The 25743-nt window shown below is 47.1% G+C and overlaps 1 protein-coding gene across 1 annotated transcript in view; it reads right to left on the bottom strand.

Annotated features, from left to right (window-relative positions):
* Nucleotides 1–223: 223 nt before the first annotated feature.
* Nucleotides 224–25743, bottom strand: part of LRP4 (LDL receptor related protein 4) — a 51475-nt gene continuing 25955 nt past the window's right edge. The window contains exons 17-38 of the mRNA XM_081099683.1: nt 24813–25021; nt 24558–24639; nt 23672–23777; nt 22626–22827; nt 20916–21105; nt 20696–20827; nt 19652–19792; nt 18940–19026; nt 18661–18832; nt 17912–18074; nt 17568–17793; nt 16918–17221; nt 15386–15604; nt 15086–15220; nt 14122–14230; nt 12455–12599; nt 12099–12212; nt 10769–10904; nt 7435–7502; nt 6807–6894; nt 5216–5357; nt 224–2676 (exon numbers count right to left, since the gene is read on the bottom strand). Coding sequence (XP_080955809.1) covers nt 2344–2676; nt 5216–5357; nt 6807–6894; nt 7435–7502; nt 10769–10904; nt 12099–12212; nt 12455–12599; nt 14122–14230; nt 15086–15220; nt 15386–15604; nt 16918–17221; nt 17568–17793; nt 17912–18074; nt 18661–18832; nt 18940–19026; nt 19652–19792; nt 20696–20827; nt 20916–21105; nt 22626–22827; nt 23672–23777; nt 24558–24639; nt 24813–25021 — 3503 coding nt within the window. The 3' untranslated portion in view covers nt 224–2343. The remainder of the gene's footprint in view (nt 2677–5215; nt 5358–6806; nt 6895–7434; nt 7503–10768; nt 10905–12098; nt 12213–12454; nt 12600–14121; nt 14231–15085; nt 15221–15385; nt 15605–16917; nt 17222–17567; nt 17794–17911; nt 18075–18660; nt 18833–18939; nt 19027–19651; nt 19793–20695; nt 20828–20915; nt 21106–22625; nt 22828–23671; nt 23778–24557; nt 24640–24812; nt 25022–25743) is intronic.

Below are 25743 nucleotides of genomic sequence, written 5' to 3' on the forward strand. Positions count from 1 at the left end.
CTCCACAGGAAATAAGGGTTTCAGAAGCCAATGAAGCCTGGTCTTGGCCTGTTTTCTCAAGATGAGCTGAACTTCCAGGCAGGAACTTAACACCCTTGATTGCTCTTCACCATCCCCAGATCCCCGAAGGACTTCGCGATGATATCTGCAAGCAGGTTTCCCTGGCATGGGTCTGCCAGACAGCAGGTGCAGTTATGAGTCATGACTCCAAGCCAGGCAAGGTGATTAAGAAAAGCTAAATTTATATTAAATTACCATAAAGTCCTAAAATACTGAACATAGTGGTTAAATAACTCCAGAAAGTCCAATCTCTCCAGTGAGTAACGTTAAAACCATTACACATGAGCGCGGGACAATCACTTCCATTAGTTTAGGACAGAGAAATTTTGCTTTTTACATAGTAAATCAGTGCTCAAATAGATATTTCTTCAAATATGTCCTTTCTACATTCTGAACAGCCCAAGTGCAATAAGATCCTTCCCCCGTTCATCCGTCCCCAACTGCGAGTCTGAGGACCCAAAGTGCTCCTTCTTTTACTTCCCCATCAAGCCTGAAATATCCCCCTTTCCTCCTGGAAGGGGCATCTTGCCTTGCCATCGCTGTGCACTGGAAAAGCCTTCTTGGCCTGGTTTGACTGCCCTGTGTAGGCCTAGACCTAGGGCCGCCTGCTGAGAGCAGGGCCAAGGGCTTGGCACCTGTTTTAAGCAGGCATAGAACTGACCAGGAAAGGTTTGCTCTTACTTTCCTTTTTCACTCGCATTTGACAGCTGGCTTCTCAATACCAATAACCACAGGAGATGTTTCAAATCAGGAAACTTCCTCTAGAAGCCCTCCCCTCCATTCTCAGCCCTTGTCCTCGATGTCATTTCTAATTCCTGGGTGGAAGGGGTCTGGATTTGCCCTGGGTTGAGAGGGCTTCATCAGTGGTTCTCTCTACCTTTTTAGTCCTTGTAATTTTTATTTAGCCCTGCTCACCACAGGCTAGGTCAGAAAAAGTCAATTAGGGAGGGAGGGGAGGAGAGAGAGGGGGAGGGGGGAGAAAACGAACTAGGTAGAAAATTTAGGACGGAAAAAAAAGTCTCACTCCCTGGATACGGACATGAGACACATGCTCTTTGTATGAATAAGCATGAACCATGAGGTGGCATCTCAGCCTGGAAAGTAAGTCACTCAGCTGGGAAGAGAGTTGGAATGGAAACTTCACCACCCATAGCCACAGGCTCTCTGTCTACTTAGATCCCTGAGCACCTAAGAGAGAACACAGGAAGTTCAATCTCATGGATACTTCCTTTAGGCCCTGGCGGCCCCAAGTCTCTAACCCAATTGCTCTTCCTGACCATTTATGAACAATTCTGGCCCTTCTTTGCAAGGTTGTTTTGGATTTCTGTGCTCAAAATCCCAAAGAATGAGGAGGGAGAGATTGGCAGAACATTAAGGGTGATATGCTATGTTTGGTCTAGGCAGTGGTTCTTAGATTCTGCAGAGTCAGCCCTCCTGGACCCACATTCACTCAAGCCATTGGTTCACAACCTGGTTGCTTAGAGCCAAAGACTCAGGGAGGTACTGGCCAGTGGTGGTACCAGGAGGGAATTCATATTAGCCAGCTGCCACGCTGGGGCCCCCAGTCATCTGAAGGTAGAAAGGCTCTCTGCTTTCTACCAGGAGGAAGAATAGCTTGTGTCACGCCCAGATCTCACCAATTGAAACACAGCAACTCTTAGACTGAGAATAATATCCATTGCCAGCAATGGACAGAACCCCCAGGCCCAACCACCCCTAAAAGCTTTTTCGTATTACCAATGCACTTATGGCTAGAGGTTTCCCAGATGCCCATACCAGCTGGGCTGACTCCTCCTCCTCCTCTCAGGCTTTATCCTTCATCTCTCTATTTAGCCATGATCCCCTGCTCAGCCCTTGGTGGGCCAGTTCTCTCAGAGAAGCGGTCAGGCCAGCTCTGATGGGGGAGAGTGCAGTCTTAGATCATCAGCTCTTATGGGCAGGCATTGAGGGCACCAGAGGAAGGGGAGGTGGAGCCTGTAGTGATGAGGAATCATTACTGAGCCTCGTTTTGGGGAGGCTCAGGACGGAGTGCAAGAAGCGAGGTTCATGGTAAGTTCCAGGTCTAAATTCTTGGATGTGCCATCATTTCTTGCGCCATCATTTCTTGTGTAGTTATGGACTCAGACAGAAGCAGCTCCTGTGCAGGGCTCGGGAGCAGATATGGGGTGGGATGAGGAGGAGCGGGACAAGCACACAGGAAGGGGGCCTGTTGTATAAGTGAGCACAAGGACTGGATGCCCATAAAGAGAAGGAGCAGGCAGGGAGGGAGGGGTACATGGGCACTTAGACCTGGCTCTCGGAGGAGAGCTTGCGTTTGTGTTTCCAGCCTGTGTCTGGCAGAGAGCCCCGTCTTTCAGGAGTGGCTGCGGTATGGACACTGCTGCACTCGGACTGCTCTTCCTGCAACAGCTGCTCCGTCTCCGTGTCATCCAGGGAGCCAGAGCTGGCCTGGATGGACACTGTGTCTGTCTTCATGCAAACGTGGTCACGAAGAAGGCCCCCCCGTGAGCTGCGCAGCTGCTTCAGGTCATCCCACTCAGCATCGTCCCTAGACAGGAGGCAGATTCCCTCTACAATCTTGATCTTCTCCTTGGTGTAGTTATGGTCAGGTCCACCCTAGGGTGGAGATCGGGGAGACATGATCAGTTGGTTGGCTCTCTATAAAGGATCTCATGGTGAACTGAAAAAGGAAGTGGATGGGGTAAGAGTGGGCATAAGAGCACAAAGATCCCACAAATAAATGGGAAAACTTGGTCAGAGCAAATAGATGAGGCTTAGCCTAAAAGGAGAGGAGTATGAAGATTGTTAGAGTTAGCACACAGGGATGAGGGAGAACCATGGCTTCCAGTCCTGCATCAGACGCTCACGGGCTATGTTACTTTGGCAAATTACTTAGCATCTCTAAAACTCAGTCTCCACATCTGCAGTGTGGGAGAATAACAGTGCCCATACCTCAGAACCAATTAGTGTGAGGGTTAAGGCAGGCGATACATGGAATGCAGTTAGTAGGTGCCTGACACGGAAGATGCACTAAATCACGTTAGCTATTATATTACATTGTTATTGTGATTTATTAGTGGGACACAATGCGGATACACCTGATCAGAAGCAATTGACAAAAACATTTAAATGTGCATTTACTCAGGGTTTTAAGCTATTTTTGTGCTATTTTGTTCTTAATTCTTTCTAATTTTGTTAAGGGGGAAAGTTTTGGGACGTAAGACTGGAGGAATCTAAAAAATCCTCTTATTTGGATTCTAAGTGTCAGTCCACTGGGGTCCTGTAACTTAAAAGCTTTTGTAGGAGGTTCTTCTGGCTCTGCAACCCGAGATGACTCCAAGGACAGTCTTAGTTCGACTCAGACTTCTCCCTTTATGGGTTCCTCAAAGGGTAGCCTTACTCCTGGTTTCTGGGGGATACCAACCAATATGCTGCCTGTGCCAGGAGAAAATGGGCCATGGCTTGGGTTCCATCCCTGGGACAGTGTGCCTGCCAAGAGCCCTGCATCTGCTGCTCTATTTTAGTAACAATTCAACCCCACAGATATTTACTGAGCTCTTACATTAAGCAGGATACTTGGATGATTACACAATACAAAATGGTCCCTACCCTCTGGGGGGTGACAACTCCCTGGAGGAAGCAGAGAGACACATGGCGCATGAGCCCCCATGCACGCACACACATGCCCAGTCACGCGGCACACCCTCCAAGCTGAAATTAGTGCCGGATAAAATGCAGGCCACCCGGTCTTCATCACAGAGACACGCGGGCGGGGTGAGTTAGAGAGAGGTGGGGGGCATGGCACTAGCAAATTTGGGGGACACCACTCCCTCTGCAAACACACAGGTACCTGAAATCAAGAGGAAATCAGAAGAGAAAGGGTGAGAGACTATCAGAGGGATGAAAAAGCTGCTGAGGAAAAAGCATACAACAGAAGAAAGAGGTCACGTGATTTAAATGTATAACCTCTGGCCTTTATTGGGGTTGTTCTTTGGGGTATCAGACACTCCAGGGACCCAAGAATCTTTGAGTCTTTCTCTCAAAGACGTTAGTTGAGGAGGAGTCTTCTGTCCCTAGGACTGCATGCTCTCCTGCAGGGTCTGTTTGGCTTACAGTGGAAGCTTTTTAAGTAGGGGAATTCAGGGATCCAGAAAGTACCTAATTATTATGTAAAGTGTATTCATTATGCATGGGAGCCCTATAGGGATGAAGGCAGGTTTTGACTGCTAGACAGACCAAGAAAGTAGACTGATGAGGGACTCATAAGGGATAACTTTTGATGAAGGGTTACAGGAGTTTAGAAAAACAAGGGTCTTATCAGACTAGATAACTCTGAAACCTCAGGCTATAGTTCCCTAGTGGAAATGGGACTATTTTCATCCAGCCTAAACATCCAGCAAATAATTTTTTACTGGAGCAACAAAGGAGTTAAAAGAACAAAAGCACATAGACCATCCGAATTCTAGAGAAATCCCTTAAGACTCCGGGGAAGAAGAGCAAAACACCGGCTATTCCCAGCCACATGTGTCAACAGTTTGGATCAGAGGTTAGAAAAGGAAGAGTCCAGGAACCCCTAGGTTTTTGTGGGTGCTGTCTAGGAGTTTTGGGATTGCTTCTGGGGAACACAGCCTCACTGCAGGGGAGTGACAACTCCAGGAGGGGAAGAAGCTATGAACCTAGCAAAACATCTCCTGTGCACACTCCTATGCTTTCATTCCTAAACCTTCCGGGTCAGTTTTCTAACCGTGCTCTCACTAGGGTCCTTCAGAAATCCAACAGATCTATGATTCTAGATCGGGGGTGGGAACCTTTTTTCTGCCAAGAGCCATTTGGATATTTACAACATCGCTCGCAGGCCATACAAAATTATCAACTTGAAAAATTAGGCTGCTATATTTGGTCAAACATTCAATTAACTCAACCCTAATGCCTTGGTAGGGCCAGACCTTATACAGCCCACGGGCCGGACATTCCCCACCCTGGTTCTAGATCTAGAAACTCAAATCCCATTCAGTTCTTTTGTTCACTATAAGTTCCCAAGTGGTAGGTGGGACTACCCAACATTCCTCACTGATTTATTCAGGCAATTGGAAAATAACCCACCCGCCTCCACCACCACACAAAATACCCCTCCAATAGAAATTCTAATTTTTACCTCTTTCTTATAGCACAGTTGATTGTACATGGCTGGTTTCGGGATTGCTTCAATTTTCACTTCCTGAGTGGAAGTTCGGTAGGAGGGGTTGCTGTAGGTTAGGTTCCCCATTCCAGGATCAGTTAACTTGGACTTTTTGTGTCTTTAGGAGGAAAGGTGATGAGGAATTAGTTCAGATCTTTACGAGGGTGCTTCCAGGGAAGTTGTAACCCGAGTGTGGTAGGCAGCCTCTAAGATGGCCCCGTGATCCCGCCTCTTGGTACTCCCACCTTCTGAATCCCTACCCCTTGAGTGTGGGCTGAATCTGGTGACTCGCTTCTGATGAACAGATAATGCAAAAGTGATGGGTACTAGATTAGGTTCCAAAGAAATGTATGGCTTGCATCTTACATTGCCTTTACTTTCTCACTCTCTCGTACTCTTGTTCTGGGGGAAGCAAGCTGCCATGTTGTAAATTGTCCTCTGAAAAGGCCTATAAGGCATGGAACTGATGAGGGAGTCTCCAGCTAACAGCCAGCAAGGAACTGAGACCCTCAGTCTAACAGCTTGTGAAGCACAGAACCCTGCCAACACCCATAGGAGTGCTCTTGGAAGCCGATGCGTCCCCAGTCGAGCCCAGAGATAAGACTGCAACCCTGGCTAATACCTGGACTGCAGCCCTGTAAGAGGCCTTAAAGCAGAGACACCCAGCTAAGCTGCATCCGGATTTCAGATGCATGCACAGAAACTGTGAGATGACAAATGGTTGCCATTTTAAGTTGCCAAGTTTTGGGGTAATTTGTCATACAGCACTAGACAACCAATACACCAAGCTTTAGAGTCAAGATAGATCGATGTTTCAGCCCACCTCTGTTACTTACTAGCTGGACATAATCTAAACTTTCTGAACCTCAGACCCTCATCTGTAAAGTAAGGAATAATAATATCTGTATTACAAGGTTGTTGTGCTATTTATACATATTCATAAAATGGCAACTGTTGTTGTCAGAAGGGGCAGCAGCACAAAATCCTGACATTTTTGCTGCAAGCTGTGTTTAAAACATTTGGGGGATATATATACGTATACATATATGTGTGTAACACACACACACACACACACACACACACGGTCATAAAGAGATCATAAATTGATAACGACACACTCAATCTTCTTAGGAAGATCCCTACTGAGCAATGATATATCATCCAATATTGTAGTAAAGGGCTGTGTTTGTGTGAAGAGAAAATCACTTCAACTTCAATGGTTTGAAGTACTGTGGGGTCATGGACAAGCAGATGCTAGAGTCAGTCCCAGCTTCACCTCTTCCTGTGTGACCTTGGGTAGCAACTGTTGTGCCCTCAGCATCCTAGTTTATAAAAGAAAATCCCAAGGATTGCTGTGGTCACAAAACGAGGGCTTGGGCAGTGGCTGCAGAAGAAGAGTCACAATTCAGATTTCTGCCTTTCCCTTCTACTGCTCTGACCAGGGACCCAACCTTGAAATGAAGGGGTCAGAGGTCGATTTATCAAACTACAGAGCTTTGGGAGATCCCAGATGCACTAATGAGGACCAACAAGCAGGTGGTACTCCCTGCAGAGAGACTGAGGTTACCTGTATAGCATCAAGGCTGCAATCACCACCAGAATCAGCAGAACGCTGAGGAGTCCGCCGATGACATAGCTGGCATGAAGTCCTTCCCCTAGGAAGGACAGAGAGACAGTAGGGGGACCACTGACAATCTTCTAGCGGGCATGAGGGGCGGGGCAGTGAAGGGCTCCTTTTGTAGGTGTTGGGCCCCATATCATCTGAGGATGGCTAGGGGCCTCCTTCTCAGAGGAGAGGCCACAGGGGTAGATGGCTGAGAAGAAACCTACCATTCCGTCAGCATCACTTATCCTAATTTCACCACTTACTGGCTGTGTCATGAAGGGCAAGATGCTTAACTTCTAAGCTTATGTTTTCTCATCAGTTAAATGTAAATAATAAATTGCTCATAGGGTTGGTGGAGGTTAAATGTGTGTGTACATACAAATACACACACACACACACGGCTTAACAAATGCCTGGCATGTGGAAGGTACTCCATAAGTGGTGGCTATTATGATTATTCTCTCTATGGATTTAGTCTAAGAAAAGGGTTCATCCACCTCAAAGAGTCCCCATGAAGGTTCTGGAAGATGCCAGTAAAGACAGATGTTCCTTACATCTTCTTCAAAACAGTTGGGCACTGGGAGCTTACCTGGAGCAGCAGGTACGGCCTCGTTGGAATGTGCACAGAGCCCCAGCTGGGCATCCTTTTCAGAGCATCTGTGGGGCACAGAACACCGAGTGTGAAGACTACTGGTGTTTGATAAAGATCTTGCCCTTCTCCAGGGAAGGGTGGAGAGTCCTGTGAATGGGGCTTTCAGGTTTAAGAGCTATACCAGGTGGGAGGTAGAAGTATAGAGAGGGCAGGACCAGGAAATACAGAGAAATCCATGTGAGTCACAGTCTTCAAGATGCTATATCATGTGTAAATGTGTTTAAAAATATGTACCCCTTTGAAAGGATTCCTTTAAAAGGGGAAGCAGGTTTCAAATGAGCTGGAAGCTGCTGAAAGAATACGCAGTACATCAATAGAGGCTTTATTAAACGACCAGGATGAGTTGAAAGAAGCTACCAGTCAAGCAAAACTGATTAAAGATTATCACAAGGTCTAAATAGACCTGAAAATAACAATATTTTTTTCCCCTGCCTCTTGATTCTTTCACAAAGGAATATGCAAGACATCCAGAGAGAGGGCTCAGGTAACTAACTTGAATGCTAAAAGGGCAACTTCCTGTGGCACATTGTGAGCAGCCAATCACAGGCATCTCCTGAAAGCCTAGAGAAAAAGTGCTTGCAAGACATCTGAAACGAAGATGCACTGAATCTTCAAATGGAACTGACAGAAAATATCTGAATAAACCCAAAGAAAATCAGAGATTAATAACGATTGATAGTACTTAAAAGTTAGTGAGAAAGGTACACGTTTATATCTGCATGTTTGCTTTTCTACATAAACACTTCTAAAACAAGTAAATGGGCCCTAACCGGTTTGGCTCAGTGGATAGAGCGTTGGCCCGAGGACTGAAACGTCCCAGGTTCGATTCCGGTCAAGGATTTGATCGACTCTCATCGATGTTTCTAACTCTCTATCCCTCTCCCTTCCTCTCTGTAAAAAATCAATAAAATATATTAGAGAAAATGGGACATGTATAATGAATTTGATCATATGCAAATCTTACAATTTTAGGGATATGAGTCTAGAGTTCTTATTTGGGATTATTATGTTTCTGTTTTCAGAACTGAAATCAAGTGTTGATTTTCTTTTAAGCTACATTTGATATTAAAAATAAAGAGATGGATATGTATTACATGGGGGGAAAAAACTGTTCTAATAGAAAAATGTCGGAAACAGTAAGAGTGGGAAATGAAATTACTATCTTGAAAGGTATCTGCACCCCCATGTTCAATGCAGCATTATTTACAACAGCCGAGACATAGAAACAGCTAAGTGACCATCAACAAATGAAAATGTGATTATTTATGTACACACACACACACACACACACACACACACAGGAATACTACCCAGCCATTAAAAAAGAAGGAAATCCTGCCATTTGTGACAATATGGATGGAACTCGAGGGCATTAGGCTAAGTGAAATAAGTCAGATAGAGAAAGACAAATATCGTATGATATCACTTATATGTGAAATAAAAGAAAGAAATCAAACTCAGACACAGAGTATAGATTGGTGATTGCCAGAGGTGGGAAGTGAAGGAGAAAAATGAGTAAAGGTGGTCAAAAGGAACAAACTTCCAATTATAAGATAAATAAGTCCTGGGGATATATAGCATGGCGACTATCCTATATAATAAAACCCTAATATGCAAATAGACCCAATGGTGGAACCACCGGTCTCTATGATGCGCACTGACAACCAGGGGGCAGATGCTCAATGCAGGAGCTGCCCCCCAGTGGTCAGTGCGCTGTCACAGGAGGAGTGCAGCTCAGCCAGAAGCTGGGCTCACACAGCCATGGTGGGCTCCACTGAAGGCGGGTGGTAAAGAGTGAGAGGTCCTGGACTGCGAGAGCCCCAGACTGTGAGAGGGATGTCTGAGAGGGATGTCCGACTGCCGGGGATCAGCCTAAGCCAGCAGTCAGACATCCCTCAGGGGTCCCAGACTGTAAGAGGGCACAGCCGGGCTGAGAGACCCCCCTTCAGTGCACAAATCTTGTGCACCGGGCCTCTAGTGGTTAACACAGTATTGCATATTTGAAAGTTGCAAAGAGAGTAGATAAGGAAAAGTTCTCAACATAAGAAAAAAATTTATAATTATGTGTGGTGATGGATGCTAACTAAACTTATTGTAATCATTTTGCAATATATATGTATATCAAATTTAAAACTATTAAGAGTAATTACATATGGGTATTTATTTCTTCTTTATTTCTATCTTTATTTTCAGATTATTTTTATAAACTGCACATAAAAAATTACACTTTGTAAAAAAGAATTTCTCTAAATTGAAAAATAAAGAAAAGATAAATAATAAAAATAATTTCTCTAAATTGAGTAAGATCATATTTTATCAATTTTAAGATGTGTATATTTTCTATATTCTGACATCACTGAAATAGAGATGTGTCTTACAATCCGTGGCATCTCACAGTTGCAGTTGGTCGTTTTTTTAGTTTAATCTCTTAAATTAGGATGCGTCTTAAATTGATCACACCTTCAGTTTAATGAAATACAATCCTATATAATAGAAGCCTAATATGCAAAGTGTCCAGTTAGCCAATAGGCTGTTCAACCAATCAAAGCATAATATGCTAATGATATGCTAAGGCCACTCAACCACTCACTATGACATGCACTGACCACCAGGGAGCAGACACTCCAACCAGTAGGTTAGCTTGCTGCTGGGGTCCGGCCTCAGCCTGGCCTGCGCCCTCTCGCAATCCGGGACCCCTCAGGGGATGTCAGAGAGCCAGTTTCGACCCGATCCCACAGTCCAGGCTGGGGGACCCCACTGGTGCACGAATTCATGCACTGGGCCTCTAGTATTTTATACTTCACAGGAGACCTGTACATGGGTATGCTTGCTTACTTAATAACAATACGTGTGTGTGCACATGCATGCCTGGGTGTTTGAACATTATAGGCATTATAAGCTAAGGCCATAGCATCCCCAGGCATGTGCCAAGTCATAAATCCGCAGTAGAGAGACCTCTGTGGCTTAGCGGTGTCTAAATAAACTGTTGGATCAGACCATATACTAAACCTGTGATGTAAGAGCAAATGTTACAGAAAGAAAGGGAACTGTCTGAGGGATTTCTCCATAAAACTGCTCTAAAGTTTATTGCCCTAAAATCACCTGCAATAGTCTATAGGTCTACATATCATCTGCTGTCCCGAATAGCAGGGACTGTTGGCTAATGATGTGATCTACCTCCCATCTTCCAGAATATGGCTGGGATTATAATTTTCTGCTGGCAGGAGATGGTGATTTGAATCAAAGGGCCCTCAATCACATGTGAACCCACCTTCCTCCCATCTCCTCCAGAGATGTGCGGGTCCGAGTGGTAGAAGAACGCAAGGTGGTAGGTAGTGTGTTGGTTAGCACTGGATTCCTTTCACTTATACTGGTAACCCTGGGAGCTGGGGGCACCAGGCCAGGTACTGGAGAGAAAAAGAAGACTGGAATAGGTCGCTGTGCCCCAAATCTCTACATGTGTACCAAGGGCAACATCAGGAGAACTTGACAAAGCAATCTTTTAGCTACAGTAATCTTGGGCACACTCATTAGTGGCCCTTCTCAATACTGTAATTAAAAAGGATTTGATTTCCCACCACCCCCACCACCACCACCACCCCACTTTAAAAACAACAAAAAAAAGGATTTGATTTACAATATCAATATGGAATATCAATGGGCTAGCTGACTTAAAAGGCTAGGAAGAGCCCGGCAGGGTTGAGCATTGACCCATGAACCAAAAGGTCACCAGTTCTATTCCCGTTCAGGGCACATGTGTGGGTTGCAGGCTTGATCCCCAGTAGGTCGTGCAAGAGGAGGCAGCCGATCTATGTTTCTGTGTGTGTGTATGTGTGCGTGTGTGTGTTTAATACTAATTCCTTTTTTTTAAAAAAATATTTTTATTGATTTCAGAGAGGAAGGGAGAAGAGAGAGAAACATCAATGATGAGAGGGATTCGTTGATCAGCTGCCTCCTTCACGTTGGTCCGAGCCCGCAACCCAGGCACGTGCCTTTGACCAGAATTGAACCCTGGATCCTTCCATCTGCAGGCCAACACTCTACCCACTGAGCCAAACCGGCTAGGGCTATGTTTCTCTTATCATTGATGTTTCTATCTCTCTCTCCCTCTCCCTTCCTCTGTCTATGAAATCAATAAAACATATTTAAAAAACAAAACACAAGAAAGCCCTAGCTGGTTTGGCTCAGTGGATAGAGCGTTGGCTTGCAGACCGAAGGGTCCAGGGCTCGATTCTGGTCAACGACACATACTTTGGTTGCAGGCTCCTCCCCAGTCCCAGCCCTGGTCATGCTGGAGGCAACCAATTGATGTGTTTCTCACACATTGATGTTTCTCTCTGTCTTTCCCTCTCTTCCACTCTCTCTCTCTAAATCAATGGAAAAATATCCTCGGGTGAGGATTAAAAAACAAACACCATAAAAACAAAGGCCAGGTAAAGAGAGTAATGCTTGGGCCAATTTACCAGACAAACTTATTACTCCCAGTCACTCCTCTCTAAGACACTCTGAGGGGATCCCACCCAGAAAGCAAAGCTGAGACTGCTGATCCCCTACCCTTCCAAGGGCTTTGCTCTTTCAAGGGGCCATTCGGTCCAACTTACCAAGGGAGCAGGGCCGGCTGTCGGGCTCATCAGGACAGGCACACACGAAGTCTGAGGCTCTGGCAAAGCAGAGGTGGGTGCAGCCGCCATTGTTCACACCACAGGCATTGGTTCCTAGGGGCAAAGCAGAATGTCTGGCCTGGGACAGGATTAAGTCTCCCAGTTTGACACTTCTCAAAAAGGAGGAAATGCAGGGCTACCTCGTTCCCAGGAGGGGTATAACCACAGAGGACTAAAAAGGTCTAAGAACCAAAAGGCTCTGCTGTGGCTCTAATTGTCTTGGTCATGAACAGTCCTTGAGGGGATCCCCCCCTACACTGATGGTAAGGAAGTAGGCTTAGGACCCAGGAGCCCACCTGTCTGCCGCTGAGGGGAAACCACAATGATATCCATGAGTCCTTCCACATTCGCCAACACTGTCTCCTTGTTCCGGCCTGAGTACTTGTCAACACGCTGGATTGACTTGGTCTGCCAGTCTGTCCAGTAGATCCACCTGTCCTGCTACTCAATAGGGAATCCCAAAAAAGAGGAAACATTATTCAACAGTCAGACCCTAGTCCAGCTTCTGTGCCCGCAGTATGTGCATGCCCTCTGCTGAAATGCTCTCATCTTAAATCCACCAGGTCAGCTTCTGTGCCTCCCCAGATATGACACTGTCCAGGAAATCTCCCCCAGTCTATGTAGCATTTACCATTCTCTCCTCCATGCTGTTCTGTGCCTGTCCTCACTTCTACGAGTGTTGACACTCTATAGTCAATTGTTTACATGTTTGTCTGTCTTGTCAGGTCAAGTTCTTCAAGGACAAGAATGTGTTTCATTCATCTCAGTTTCCAACACCTCACACTTACTTAGTACTTGGCCAGTTGCTCAACGAATGAGTGGGTTCCAGTACCTAGCATATAGGGGTAAATTGGAGGGTCCGTCTAAGGTCCCTGCTCTTCTGGGCCTTTCACTCAGAGCCCTGGGAAATCCTCTGGTTACTTCTGTGGGCAGCTGCCTTCTAATGCAGTGACCCTGAGAATCTCAAGTAGGGGTGGGGAGGGGTAATGAAGTGGGTTCCCTCCCTGCCCCTGGGGTATACATCAGAAACCCCCATGGGAAACTTGCAGATTGAAAAACCATAGTCAATATTATCCTGTAGTTTTACATTTGGAGTATGGGGTGGGGGTGGGAGCCTATAATAAGCAAAGCCAGACAAAATCTTATTGGCTGGTAGGCTATAATGTAGAATACATACAGAGAAGTAGATGTTGGTCAAAAAGGGACAAAGATTTTTAAAGGATTGAGAATCCCTGTTTTGGTCCCAGGCTTCGTAGAACTCCTTTTTTCCTTCCCTGAATTATTTTACAGGGTTAGAACTCTCAAAACTGACAGCCAGTAATAATTAAAATGATTAGAAATAATAAGCATTGAGTGCCAGAGACTAATGCTCTGTGTATATTTGAGGAGGATACTGTTATTAAACTCATTTATTAAACTATATATAAGTGAAGCTTAGAGAAGTTCAGTATCTTGTTCACAGCTGCACAAGTTGCACAGTTACTTAATGACACAGAAGAACTTGAACCCACACAACTGGCGCACTGGAGATACTCAATGAGCACTTATTGTCTAGCTGCCTCAACACTCTGGCTCTTAGCCACTCTACCCTCCTGCCACTAAATGGGCTGCCTGAGCTCAGATGTTGGGGCCCCAGCACTAGGATCAACTGGGGAATTTGTTAAAATGCATATTCCTGGGCCCAACCCTCATGAAGCAGATTCTTTACATCCAGAAACATGTATTTTCACAAGCTCCACAGCTGATTCTGCACACCACCACTTATGAGCCACTCCTTCGAGTGCTGGGACATGGGAGTGGTGGGACAGGCCTAGCAGGACACATGGTGGTGGCAAGGATTCAGTGTAGAGGAAAACACCCCTAAAATGAGCTTCCATAGCATCTAGGGTTGAGGCTGCCAACTTAGAGCCCCGAGGAAATACCCCCGGTTAAGGAGATTTAGCTAACTTTCTTGAGCTAGTACCTGAGTGAGGGCAAAGGGGTGGGACACGTGGCTGACCAAGACCTGCCGTAGCTTCCCATTGAGGTCAGCACTCTCAATCCGGTCCAGATGTGCATCCACCCAGTAGATTCTGTGAAGGAAAGGAGATGAGAGCGGCTGCTCAAAATGCTCTCCAGGGAGCCCAGTTGCTCTCCCCGTCCCCCTCCAGGGAGCTGCCTGTCCCTTCCTGAGCTGAGCTGGCGAGAGCTGTGCGCAGTCAAGAAGCACCATTGATGAGAGGTCACTGAGTCCCAAAGCTGAAGAGAAATTGGTGACTCCTAAGTGGGGAGGCCAGTGCTGTTTTAAGGGGAGGTGGCGGGGGAGGGGGGCAGGAGAGCAGGCCCTCTAATGACCTCCAAGGAGCCACCACCAAATCTCATCTTCCTACCTAAGAATCTAAGTCAAAACTCCTATAAATGCCCTTCAAGAAGAGACTGGGTCTACAAAAACCTCACTGAGGTTAAAGGAAGAGGGCATTCCTCTTCTCCATCCCAACGCCTGGGTGACTGATTCCTTTCCCTACTTCTGAGGGCAGAAAGGGGAAGTGACTACTTCAGAGCTCCTTTCACCCCTCTCCTGCTCTTTAGCATTTTTTATCTAGACCAGGAGTTGCAAATTCCAGTATCTGAAGGGATCAGGAGAACAAGGAATGTGAAGTCCTATGCCCTTAAATGATGGGGGTAGTGGGACCAGTGGTCCAGCCAGAGGACATGCTCTGCTAAACACACTCAAAACCAGGTAAACCAGACAAATAAAACGCACCTCAGAGACGAGGGCTGGATTCAGCAACCCCTGCTCTAAGAATATGTTTGCTTGGCCTTCTCACTGCTTTCTCTTCCCCACCTACCAACAGCTTTCCATTTTTTGTTTTTCACTACTTTAATCTCAAGCATCCTCTCCTCCGCCCACCCTATTTCCAGGAGGCTGTTTGGGACACGATTCCCACCTGCGGGTATCATAGTCCAGGGTCAGGCCATTGGGCCAACCCAGGTCTGTATTGATGAGGACCTTCCTCTCAGAGCCGTCCAGGTTCGCCCGCTCAATCTTGGCAATGTGGCCCCAGTCTGTCCAGAAGAGGTACCTGAGATACAACAGTGACATGATCACTGAGGCATGGGAAGATGGCACTCGGAGCTCGAGAGAATACAAGGGACACACCGATGCCACTCACAGATAGGCACCCTCCACTGGCCTCTTCACCGGGCCCTTCTCCCCTGGGTCTCTTTTCTGCAGGCCAAGAACTTACCCCTTCCTGGGGAAAACAGCAATGGCCCGAGGCTCATCCAGGCTGTTGTTGACCAGCACTTTGCGGCAGGAACCGTCTAGCCTTGAGGCTTCAATGGTATTTCGGCCTGTATCTGTCCAATATAGATTTCTGGCCACCCAGTCCACGGCCAGCCCGTCGGTGGTCTTCAGCCCCTGCCCGATCACTGTCTCCATGTTGCTGCCATTCAGATCTGCTCGCCTTGGGGGAGAGCCCAGGGTTGGATGACTGACCAGACTGAAACCCCTTTAATCCATGTTCCCATAATTGTATCCCTCTATATTGTTAGCTCCATAGAGGCAGAGACCAAGCATCTGTAAGTGCATTCCTCAGCGTCTACACAGTAGGAACTCAAAATATTTGCAGAATAAATACTTCTTAAGAGTACAGAGTGTTTCCTGCTATAAACAGGGGGCATTTTGGTCCATGTCTTGCCAGAAGAAGGGTTAATAATTTCCCATATACCTTAGGGAAAGGATAAGGATTGCTAGGGAGCCATTATTAAAAAAAAAAAAAAAAAGGCCAATTTGGCAAAACCTACAGGTGTATTTTTACAGAAGTCCTACGCCAGGGAATTCAGGATGGGGGCCATGTCATAAACACGTGGGGACTTGTCTAAACATATGCCCACCTGCCCCCAGCATGAGATTCTCCAGGGAGAACGAAGGAGAGTGTCCTTGTTCCTGCACGTGAGAATCTCTGGATGGTGAACCCCTCTTACTGATGGCAGAGCACCATTTTCCTCAGCTGTGTGGGGTAAAAATATTAAATACAAATAGAACAAAAATATGAAAACAAAACAAAACAAAAACCTAGTGAACAAGCCTTGTTGGTCAGCGCTCCTGTTTCACAATACAGATGCATGGTTTAGCTGCATGGCTGATTCTTCAATGAGTCTTAGCAGATCCTTAGAGCAATCCCAGGGCCCGGTGGTAGGGATTAAAGGCTCCAGGTCCCCAGCCTGACATTATCTGATCTTTCCATTTGCTTTACATACTGAGCTTCTATTGATCTTTAAATCAACAAGAAAAAAACCCCAAAAGGCCCTGGCTGGTATGGCTAGGTGGTTAGAGCATCAGTAGGTGCACCAAAGGGTAGTGGGTTCAATTCCTGGTCCAGGGCACATACCTGGATTGCAGGTTTGATCCCAGTGCCCAGTCCGAGCGTGTGCAGGAGGCTACCAATTGATGTCTCTCTCTCACATTGATGTTTCTTTCTCTCTCTCTCTGTCCCTCCCTTCCACTCTATCTAAAATCAATGGGAAAATATTCTTATCCTCAGGTGAGGATTAGCAAAAAACAAACAAAAAACAAAAACAACAACACACAAAACACCAAAAGTTTGAAACTCTGTTATAAGTGATAACACTACAAAGTGAACAAGTTAGGATCAGAACTCACTATCTAAGTTGTCAATTCACTGAATCCATTTAGAGGTCAACACAGACCCTAACCTCACCCATCAGGGACTGGAAGGAGGCCTGTGGCCTCTGGAGGTTTCAGGGATACTCATACCTGATAACATCCAGGAACACATCTGTGTAATAGACTTTTCCATCCACACTGTCGTAGTCCAGAGAGATGACATTGTTGAGTTCAGGGACAGGGACATGAACATCTGTGTGGTCGCTGGTGTCCAGTGAGATACGCCGGATGGAGCCACGGCTGGAGAAGAGCAGGTAGGTCTCGGGAGAGGGGTCACAGGTCTTTCCATCTCCCTTCAGCTGGATGCCCGTGGGGCAGGCACAGGAGAAGCCAGAGGGCCGCGGCAAGCAAAGGTGGGAGCAGCCACCATTTCTCGAGCCACACTTGTTAAAACCTGGTGATAAGAGACAGAGAGAAGCATGGGTTTGGACATCCTGCCTAGAATATTTTCTGAATCTTACAAAGTTTCTTGTGCCTGATTTTCGGCTGTTCTAAATAACAGGGTTTGCCTGGCAGGGATGAGGTAGAAGGGGCAAGAGTGTCTCCACGGGTCCTTTGAAAGTGACAGCATGATGTAGTTGTAGTACCAGCCATACCAGAAGGGAACACAGCCTGTTCCTGGAAGGGGCTTAGATAGGTCCCTGTCTCCGTGATTATAAAGAAATCTCTGTGCTCTCTGATGTTGTGATACCCCCAGAAAGCCACAGGCTCTGGTTCACAGACCTAGGGGGTCTTCTCACCCAGTGGCTGGGCCCGGTCCACAGCCTGGATGTCCATGAGGCCTGGCAGGTTGGACCTCACCAGGATGACATTGTTGCCGGTACCCTTGTCAGCACGGTGGATGCTCCGAGTCTGCCAGTCGGTCCAGTAGATATAGGAGTCGAGCAAGGTGAGGCCATAGGGGTGCTGCACAGGTGACACCAGTGTGTGACGATTGGCACCATTTAGGTCAGCGACCTCAATTCGCTGTAGAAGGAGAGGGTAGGACTGGTTATCAGTAAACTAGGAGCTCCCGGTGGAGATGCCAAACAGACATCTCCCATCTTCCCAGGTTCCTGGGAAGCAGCAGGAGCAGGACTCTCACCTCGGTGTGGGCATCAGCCCAAAGCAGTTGGGAGCTGGCCTTGTCCACAGTCAGGCCATTGGGCCACCCCAGGTTGTTGTTGATGAGCACTGTCCGGTCTGAGCCGTCCATCCCGGACCGCTCTAACTTGGCATTCTCTCCCCAGTCTGTCCAGTACATGTACCTGGGCAAAGAAGAATACTAGCTGGTTATTCCCTCAGCTCCTGGATATTGAAGGTATTTTATAATAAGTCAAAGCCTATGAAAAAAATGACACATTTGCAAGATGAAAAAGTTCCTGATATCTGCTTCGCAATAATGTGAATTAAGTTCACACAACTGCACTGTACATTTAAAAATAGTTAAGATGGTAAATTAGTATTATTTTTTTACCACTATTAAAGAAAAAGTACTCTCCATATATTATCTCATGTAATCCTCACAAGAGTCTCAAGGTGTGACTCATCTCCATTTACCAGTACAGGCAAGGAAGCTGAAAATCAGAGGGGTTAAACACCGCACTTAAAGTGACAGATGCAGCTGATAAATTGTGAAGGAATTTGAATCCCAGACTTCTGAGTCCAAGGCTCATGCTTTTAACCTCTACCCTATGCTGCCACTCTGAAAGGAGTCACAGAGAGTGAAACAGCCGCAGGAGGCGGGTCTGTGTCCCTGTGAAGTGCACCTGCTCTCCATTGCCCACGTTCACCCCATCCCTAGCCCCAGCCAAGCTGACCCATCCGGGGCCCAGGCACAGAGCCAGCTCTCACCCCATCTCATGGTACAGTACAATGGCTCGGGGGCTGTCAAGATTCTGCCACACCAACACTTTCCGCATGGACCCGTCCAGGTTGCCCACTTCAATCCGGTTGGTTCCAGTGTCTGTCCAGTATACTTTCCGGCCAATGGCATCCACTGCGAGCCCATCTGTGGTTTGCAGGCCTGCAGGAAGTCAAGAAGAGCACACTGGCTCCTGCCTTAAAACAGATGGGCTATTTCCTCAGCTCTGTAGCCAGACAGGCGGTCCCTGGGCTGGGAGCAAGGCCCACCTGTGGTGATGATGTCCTCGTGCTGTGAGCCATCCAGATTGGCACGGCTGATCCTGTGCAGCGTGCTGTCTGACCAGTACACTTTTCCTGGAAAGGGAAAGCTTGGCTCAGCCTGGACCCCCAACCCCTACAGAGGGACATGCACAGCTGACTCAGGCCCTGAGACACCAGGGCATGACAGAGAGCCCTGTAACCCATAGCAAGGAAATCAATAGAAATGTAGCCCTAGCCAGTTTGGCTCATTGGATAGAGCGTCGGCTTGCAGACCAAAGAGTCCTGGGTTCGATTCTGGTCAAGGGCCCGTACCCCAGTTGCAGGCTCCTCTCCGGCCTAGGGTCCTGATCGGGGCACTTGCAGGAGGCAATCAATCGATGTGTTTCTCTCACATCGATATTTCTCTGTCTTTCCCTCTCTCTTTCACTCTCTCTAAAAATCAATAAAAAATATCCTCGGGTGAGGATTAAAAAACAAAAAAGAAATGTAGAAATGTCATAGCAGGATAGCTCTTGGCAGAGAGGGAGAAGGGGGCCAGAAACCTTGCCTTCATAACCAAAGAGAAAGTGCTGTAGAGACAGGGCTGACATTGTGTCAGAAGGAATGGTGAGCCCCCAGGTTCTTAGCAGGAGGCAGAGATAAGGAGATAAGGAAAGCAAGGATAGCAGTTGCTATAGGGCAGGGACAGGAGGCCAGGGGGAAGGAGGGCCACACAGACCTTCTTGGGGATCCACTCCAATGGCAATCGTGTTCTTCATGGTAATGTTGATTGGCACCACCACATCGGCAAAGTAAGGGATGTCCAAGGACACCATGCGTATGTCTATCCTCCTGGCGAAGATGAGGAAACTATTCATGCCTGCCCAGGTGGGGAGAGAAGGAAAGGACAGTCACCCTAGCTCAGCCATGAAGAGGATTTGGAGTGAGGCAAACGGAAGTTCATGCTCTGGCTCTGTCAGATTCTAGTTGAGTGATCCTGGACAACTCATTTAAACTGTGTACCAGAATCAATACCTGTTCCATGGGGACCATAACTGGGTGGCCGTGGGACTAAAAGAGATCATGTACAGACAGCACTGTATAGCGAGTCTGATACAGTCATAAATGATAGCTCTTTATTAATATTATAGAAGGACTCTCTTTGAAGGACCCTTTCCCATGAAGTTTTGAGAACTTCATGTTACGTTAAAGAGGGCTTTTCCCCCAGCCTGGGAGGCACAATTCACAGTTCCTTTCCGACTAAATTTTCTGGGAAGTTAGAATTCCAACGCAGCCCACCCACGCAGCGTCCCTTGGGGAGAAACGCTGACTTCCAAAACCTAGGCAGCCAGGTCCTGCTTCTCACAAAAGCACCTCATCTAAGGGAAGCTCCATTACATTGTAGATATCATACGTTTTAATGTTTATTATGAGCGATTTGGGACAGCTGGGGCTAAAGTAACTTATTCTAACCAAATCAGGATATAATGACAATTTTCCAACAGATGTAAATGAAGTGTCTGAGAAGGGAGCATCTTTTATGAATATGCATGAAGACACCATAAGAACTAGTTGGGGCCTGCCTCCAATCCTGTCTACCTGCTCCCCGGCCTCTGTCCTGGACCTCTCCTCTTTTCTAAAAGCTCTGTCCCTCCCCTAAACCTCTAGAAGCACCAGGACTCACGGTTTCTCAGACCACATTTGAGTCCATCTACAGGGAAGGAAGAGAGCCACTGCCCCTCCCTAAGCGGCTCCCTCCAGGTTTCTGATGCTTAAGACTCACCTGGTGAACATATCTTGCCATCAGGCATCAGGTTGATGCCCGTGGGGCAGGTACAGCTGAAGCCACTGGGATTTGGGGACCGAAGACACAAGTGGCTGCAGCCACCATTCTCCATAGCGCATGGTGTGGTCACTGGGAAGGGAGGAGGAGAGGGGTCAATAATGAGGACTACAGCACAGGGAGGCCAAGAAGAAGCTGGTGGCGGCCAAGGGCTGCTCACCTGGGGGCCGCCGGCGGTGGAAGACGTGGATGTCCATGAGGTTCTCCAAATTCTCCTGCAGGGTCTCCCGGTCCAGCCCCGTCAGCCGGTCAGCGCTCTGGATACTCTTGGTCTGCCAGTCTGTCCAATAGATGCGCTCTTCATAGAGGGTCAGCCCGAACGGGTGGGGGAGCTGGCTTCCAATCAGCACCTACCAGGGACCCAGCACGTGTCATCCCCCAGCAAGGTCCCACAGCACTCGGCAGTGCCTGAGCACTCGGGCAAGGAGCCGGAATGCAGCTTGGCCGCTACTGCCTGCTGTGTGACCTCGGGTGACCTTGCGCAAGAGCTGGTTGTCAAATCTCTCTGCGCCTTAGTCTGCCAATCTGTGATAGGATTGTGATAATGCCTGGTTCCAAGGGTTGTGTGGTGATTGTAAAAGATCATGTATTGTTTATATCATCTCAAAGTATCTGCACAGATTGTTTATTAATTACAAAAGGAAAAGCAACTTTACAATGGACATCCTCTTAATGATTCAACTCAAGTTCACATCACAATAAAGTGATGCGTCAAGATCTGTGCCTTACTGACGAGACACACTGAGAACTCAGGACTTGACGTCACCTAATGTAGTGTGACTGTCCCCAACACATAATCTGAATCTAATCACAGGGAAATAGCAGACAAATTGAGGACTATTCCAACCAAAATAACTGGCATTTCCTCTTTAAAAATACTAAGGCCAAGAAAGACACAAAGCTCAGCCCGCGTGGCTCAGTAGTTGAGCGTTGACCTATGAACCGGGAGGTCACAGTACAATTCCGGGTCAGGGCACATGCCGGGTTGCGGGATAGATCCCCAGAGTGGGGCGTGCAAGAGGCAGCGATCAATGATTCTCTCTCATCACAGATGTCTCTCTCTCTCCCTTCCTCTCTGAAGTCAATAAAAATATATTAAAAAAAAAGAAAGACATAAAAGGTTGAGGAAGTATTCCAGATTAGAGACTGAAGAGATGTGATATTAAACACAATTGTGATCCGGGATTGTATCCTGGACTAAAAGAGAAAAAGGAAAAAGAAAAGCTATAAAGGACATCATTGGGGCAACTGGCGGTGAAATTCAATATTGAGTGTGATTAGATAGTACCGTTGTATGAATGTTAAATTTCCTGATTTTGACCTTTGTACTGTGATTATGTAAGGCAATGCCTCTGTTCCTAAGAAATGTGCACCGAAATATTTTGGGGTCAAGGACAGGATGTCTCCAGTTTAATTTCTGATTGCTCAGAAAAGTAATAATGTGTGTGTATGTGTTATAGAGAGAAATAGAGACTGAGAATAATACAACAATGTGGCAAAATGTTAGTTATTGGTCCTTTCGACTGCTCTTGCAACCTTTCTGTAAGTTTGACATACCAAAATAAACACTAACAAAATCAAATAGGGAGAGATCATGGTGCACCTGGTATGTCATTAGTGTTTGTTGTTATGTTTCTTAGGAAATCACTTATATCCCTAGCCCACGATCTACACGAATACCCAGATTCCTTTTATCAGCAAGCACAGAAGGGCCCTCTGGGCTCTGAAGGGCAGCCACAGCCTCAGAGAAATATCATACATCCCATACTGGGTCCTCTTGAGGTCCCCCTAGCTCCAGTCAGCTGCCAGCCAGGAGTGATGCCCTAAAGGCTGTCAGGGCTGTGGGAGGATGCCTTAGTGCCACCCTTACCTTCCTCTTGCTGCCATCTAGTCCAGCAAATTCAATAGTCTTCATGCCGGCATCAGCCCAGTACAGCCGCTGGGATCCATAGTCAATGGCTAGTCCATTAGGCCAGGTCAGATTGGAAGAGATGATGACCTGGCGGCCCGAGGCATCCATGCCAGCTCGTTCGATCTTGGGGCTTGCACCCCAGTCAGTCCAATACATGTACCTGGGCACAGACAAGGGAGGTCTCGCAAGCCTTCCAGTTAACACCCAGTGGGGATTCCGAGCACCTACGGTTTTAGGGTTCCTGTCTGCAATGGCTTCTCAGCCTCCTGTCTCAGTCTCCAGCCCTGCCCGGGCTCAGAGCTGTCTGAAGATTTTATATCTCCTTTCACTATCACAGAGTCTTAATAAAGGCAGAGCCCATGGCTCAAGGAGTGCTCAGCAAGTAAGGCCTATTTTGGAATAAAGAAAGAGGGGAAATGAAGATGGGGGATAAGAAACGTTTCCTCAACTGGATGAGTTAAATAATTATAGTACATAAATTTAACAGAATTCTATACAACCACTAAGAAGAACAATATATAGATCTATATCATCACATGGAAAGATCTATATAATATACATAAGCAAATGGAAAGATATCCAAGATATATAGCCATGTGAAAACACCAAGTTACAAAACCACCACCACCACCAACAACAAATGTATATATACACGTAGAAGAAAGTCTTGGAAAAATGCCCTCAATTGTTCACAATGGTTACTTCTGGAGAGTGGGGTTATAGGGAATCTTTACTTTCCACGGATTTATTTATCTATTTTTTTTTTAACAATGAGTTACTTTTATAAGCAGACCAAAAAAAAAGAAAGAAATAAAGATGGAATGATTTAAAGGTTTCCTTGTCCACTGAGGAGACAGAGTTGTCACTATGCTCTGTGGTTTCTATAGCTGCCCTTGCTTCCTGATGTTCCCATAGAACTGGCCGCTCTTGCTTCCTCCAGACTCCCCTCTAGTACTCAGGTCTGGAAAGTGGGTGGGGCTCACTCCAAAGGAGCAGGTGCTCACCCGCCCATAGGTTCCACCACAATGTCTCGGGGACGATCAAGGTTCTCCCAGATGAGTACTGTCCTCATGCTGCCATCTGTGTTGGCCACTTCAATCCGGTCTGTCCCTACCAAGAAGTATGAGGCAAAGATATTAACTCTAGTCTTGGTCGTTCACCCTCTTACCTTCCATGCCCAAGCATGGAGCCTGGCATGTAGTAGACGCTCAAGAAATACTTTGTGGTAGATGTACAATGGATAGTCAGTGAATTGAATTTCGAGAAGAAGTTCAAGGAAATGACCGGTTCCATTTCTTTGAAGAGTAATGCTTCCTCAACACAAGCAACCCACTCTGTCCTATCATTTAAGGCAATGCTCCTCAAACTCTAGTGTGCATAAGAATCAGGGAAGCTTGTTGAAATACAAGTGCCTGAACCAACCCCCAAAGATTCTGACTCAGCAGGTCTGGGGTAGGGCCCGAGAATTTGCATTTCTAGCAAGTTCCCAGGTAATGCTGATGCTGCGGGGTCAGGGGCCACACGTTGAGTGGCTCTGGTTAAGGCATTCCCCTGGCCTCCCAAACTCACCTGGATAATAGGAAATCCCCATTTTACCAAGATAGTGATGGGAGAAATCAAAGGGCACAGTTGCCTTATCTGAAATACTTCAAAACATTCTCTGGCATCAGCTACCTAGCAGAAGTAGCTGCCATTTGATTGGCAAATGCCAAACCCTCAATGTGAGCTTCTAGCTCTAGCTCTGCGGCAGCCCAACCACTCCTGACCTTCCAAGGACTTCAGGTCAAGACAGAAGTGGTCCAGGAGGGGCACTGGGCTCCTTCTACCTGAGGGCAGGATTTTAAATAAGAGGAGTCCCAGAGAGCCAGGCCATGGCTACCCAGTACATACCTGCATCTGTCCAGTACAGCTTGTTGGTAACCCAATCAATGGCCAGGCCTGCTGGACTCTCCAAACTGGTATCCACTACCACCTGGGCAGGAAGCAAAGCTATATCACCAACTTGACTTGCATCCCAGCTCTGGGGCCTAAACGTCACCAATTCTCAGACTGGGGAAAGTATGGGAAGCCCTTACCCAGGAGAGGGAGGATTCTACCCCTTAATCTCTGCCCTGCCCGAGGGCCTGGGCCCACACTGGGCCCTACCTCCTGTCCTGTTCCATCCCACTTGGCCCTGCTGATGGTGTCAGTGCTGACATCTGTCCAGTACACGTGGTCATCCCGGGAGTCCCAGTCAAGGGCCACAGCACTGCGCACGTCAGCCAGTGGGATGACATCGTCGGACAGGTCCTCTGTGTCGAAGCTGATCCGACGGATGTCCATCCTTCGGGCAAAAAGCAGGAACTTGTCAAGACCTGATCAAAGGCCGAAAGGGGTCTTCTTTTAATGCTCTAAATCCAATAACAGTGACAGACATAGACGCTCACCTGTGTGACATCTGGTTCAGTCACACCTCCTGGGACCTGGTGCCCTTTGTCCCCTACGCTTCGCACCTCAGGCCCCCTTTGAGCACTGGGCAGCCCATGCTGGCAGAATCAGACTTTAGGATCAAATGGAAATAGACTCTCCCCAGAGCGTAGCAGTGTATCCTGTTTAAGTGTCTGTCAGCTTCATCTCAACTTTTCTCACCTCTTTGCTCCATCTCCTTCAGTGCATTGGCTACACGGCCGCTGACTCTCACCCCTGCCCCTATGATTTCTATGTCTGCTCAGGGTTTTGGCTGACGCACTCCGTCATCTAGATCCCTTCCTCTTGCTCTTCTCTTCACTTGAGGCAATAGTGACTGTTCACTTACTCCACGCCAGGCATTGAGCTTGGTGCTCTTCTTGCCTTGTCTCCTCTACCCTCGTAGCATCTCTTTGTGGTCTGTGCTATTCTTATTCTCATTTTCTAGAGAGTAACGCTGAGGCTAAGAGAGGTAAAGTAACCTGTGCAGGATCCCCTGGCTACAAAGCACCAGAGCTGGGACTTAATTCAGGTCCGACTCCAAGCAGCAGCCCTGGCCACTCCCTTACACGGCTTCTCCCCATCTTGGTCTTCTCCACCCCCTGCCTCTATTCTGTACTGTCCGAATGTT

Source organism: Myotis nattereri (assembly GCF_964212035.1).
Source record: "Myotis nattereri genome assembly, chromosome: 9".
Lineage (NCBI taxonomy): Eukaryota > Metazoa > Chordata > Mammalia > Chiroptera > Vespertilionidae > Myotis > Myotis nattereri.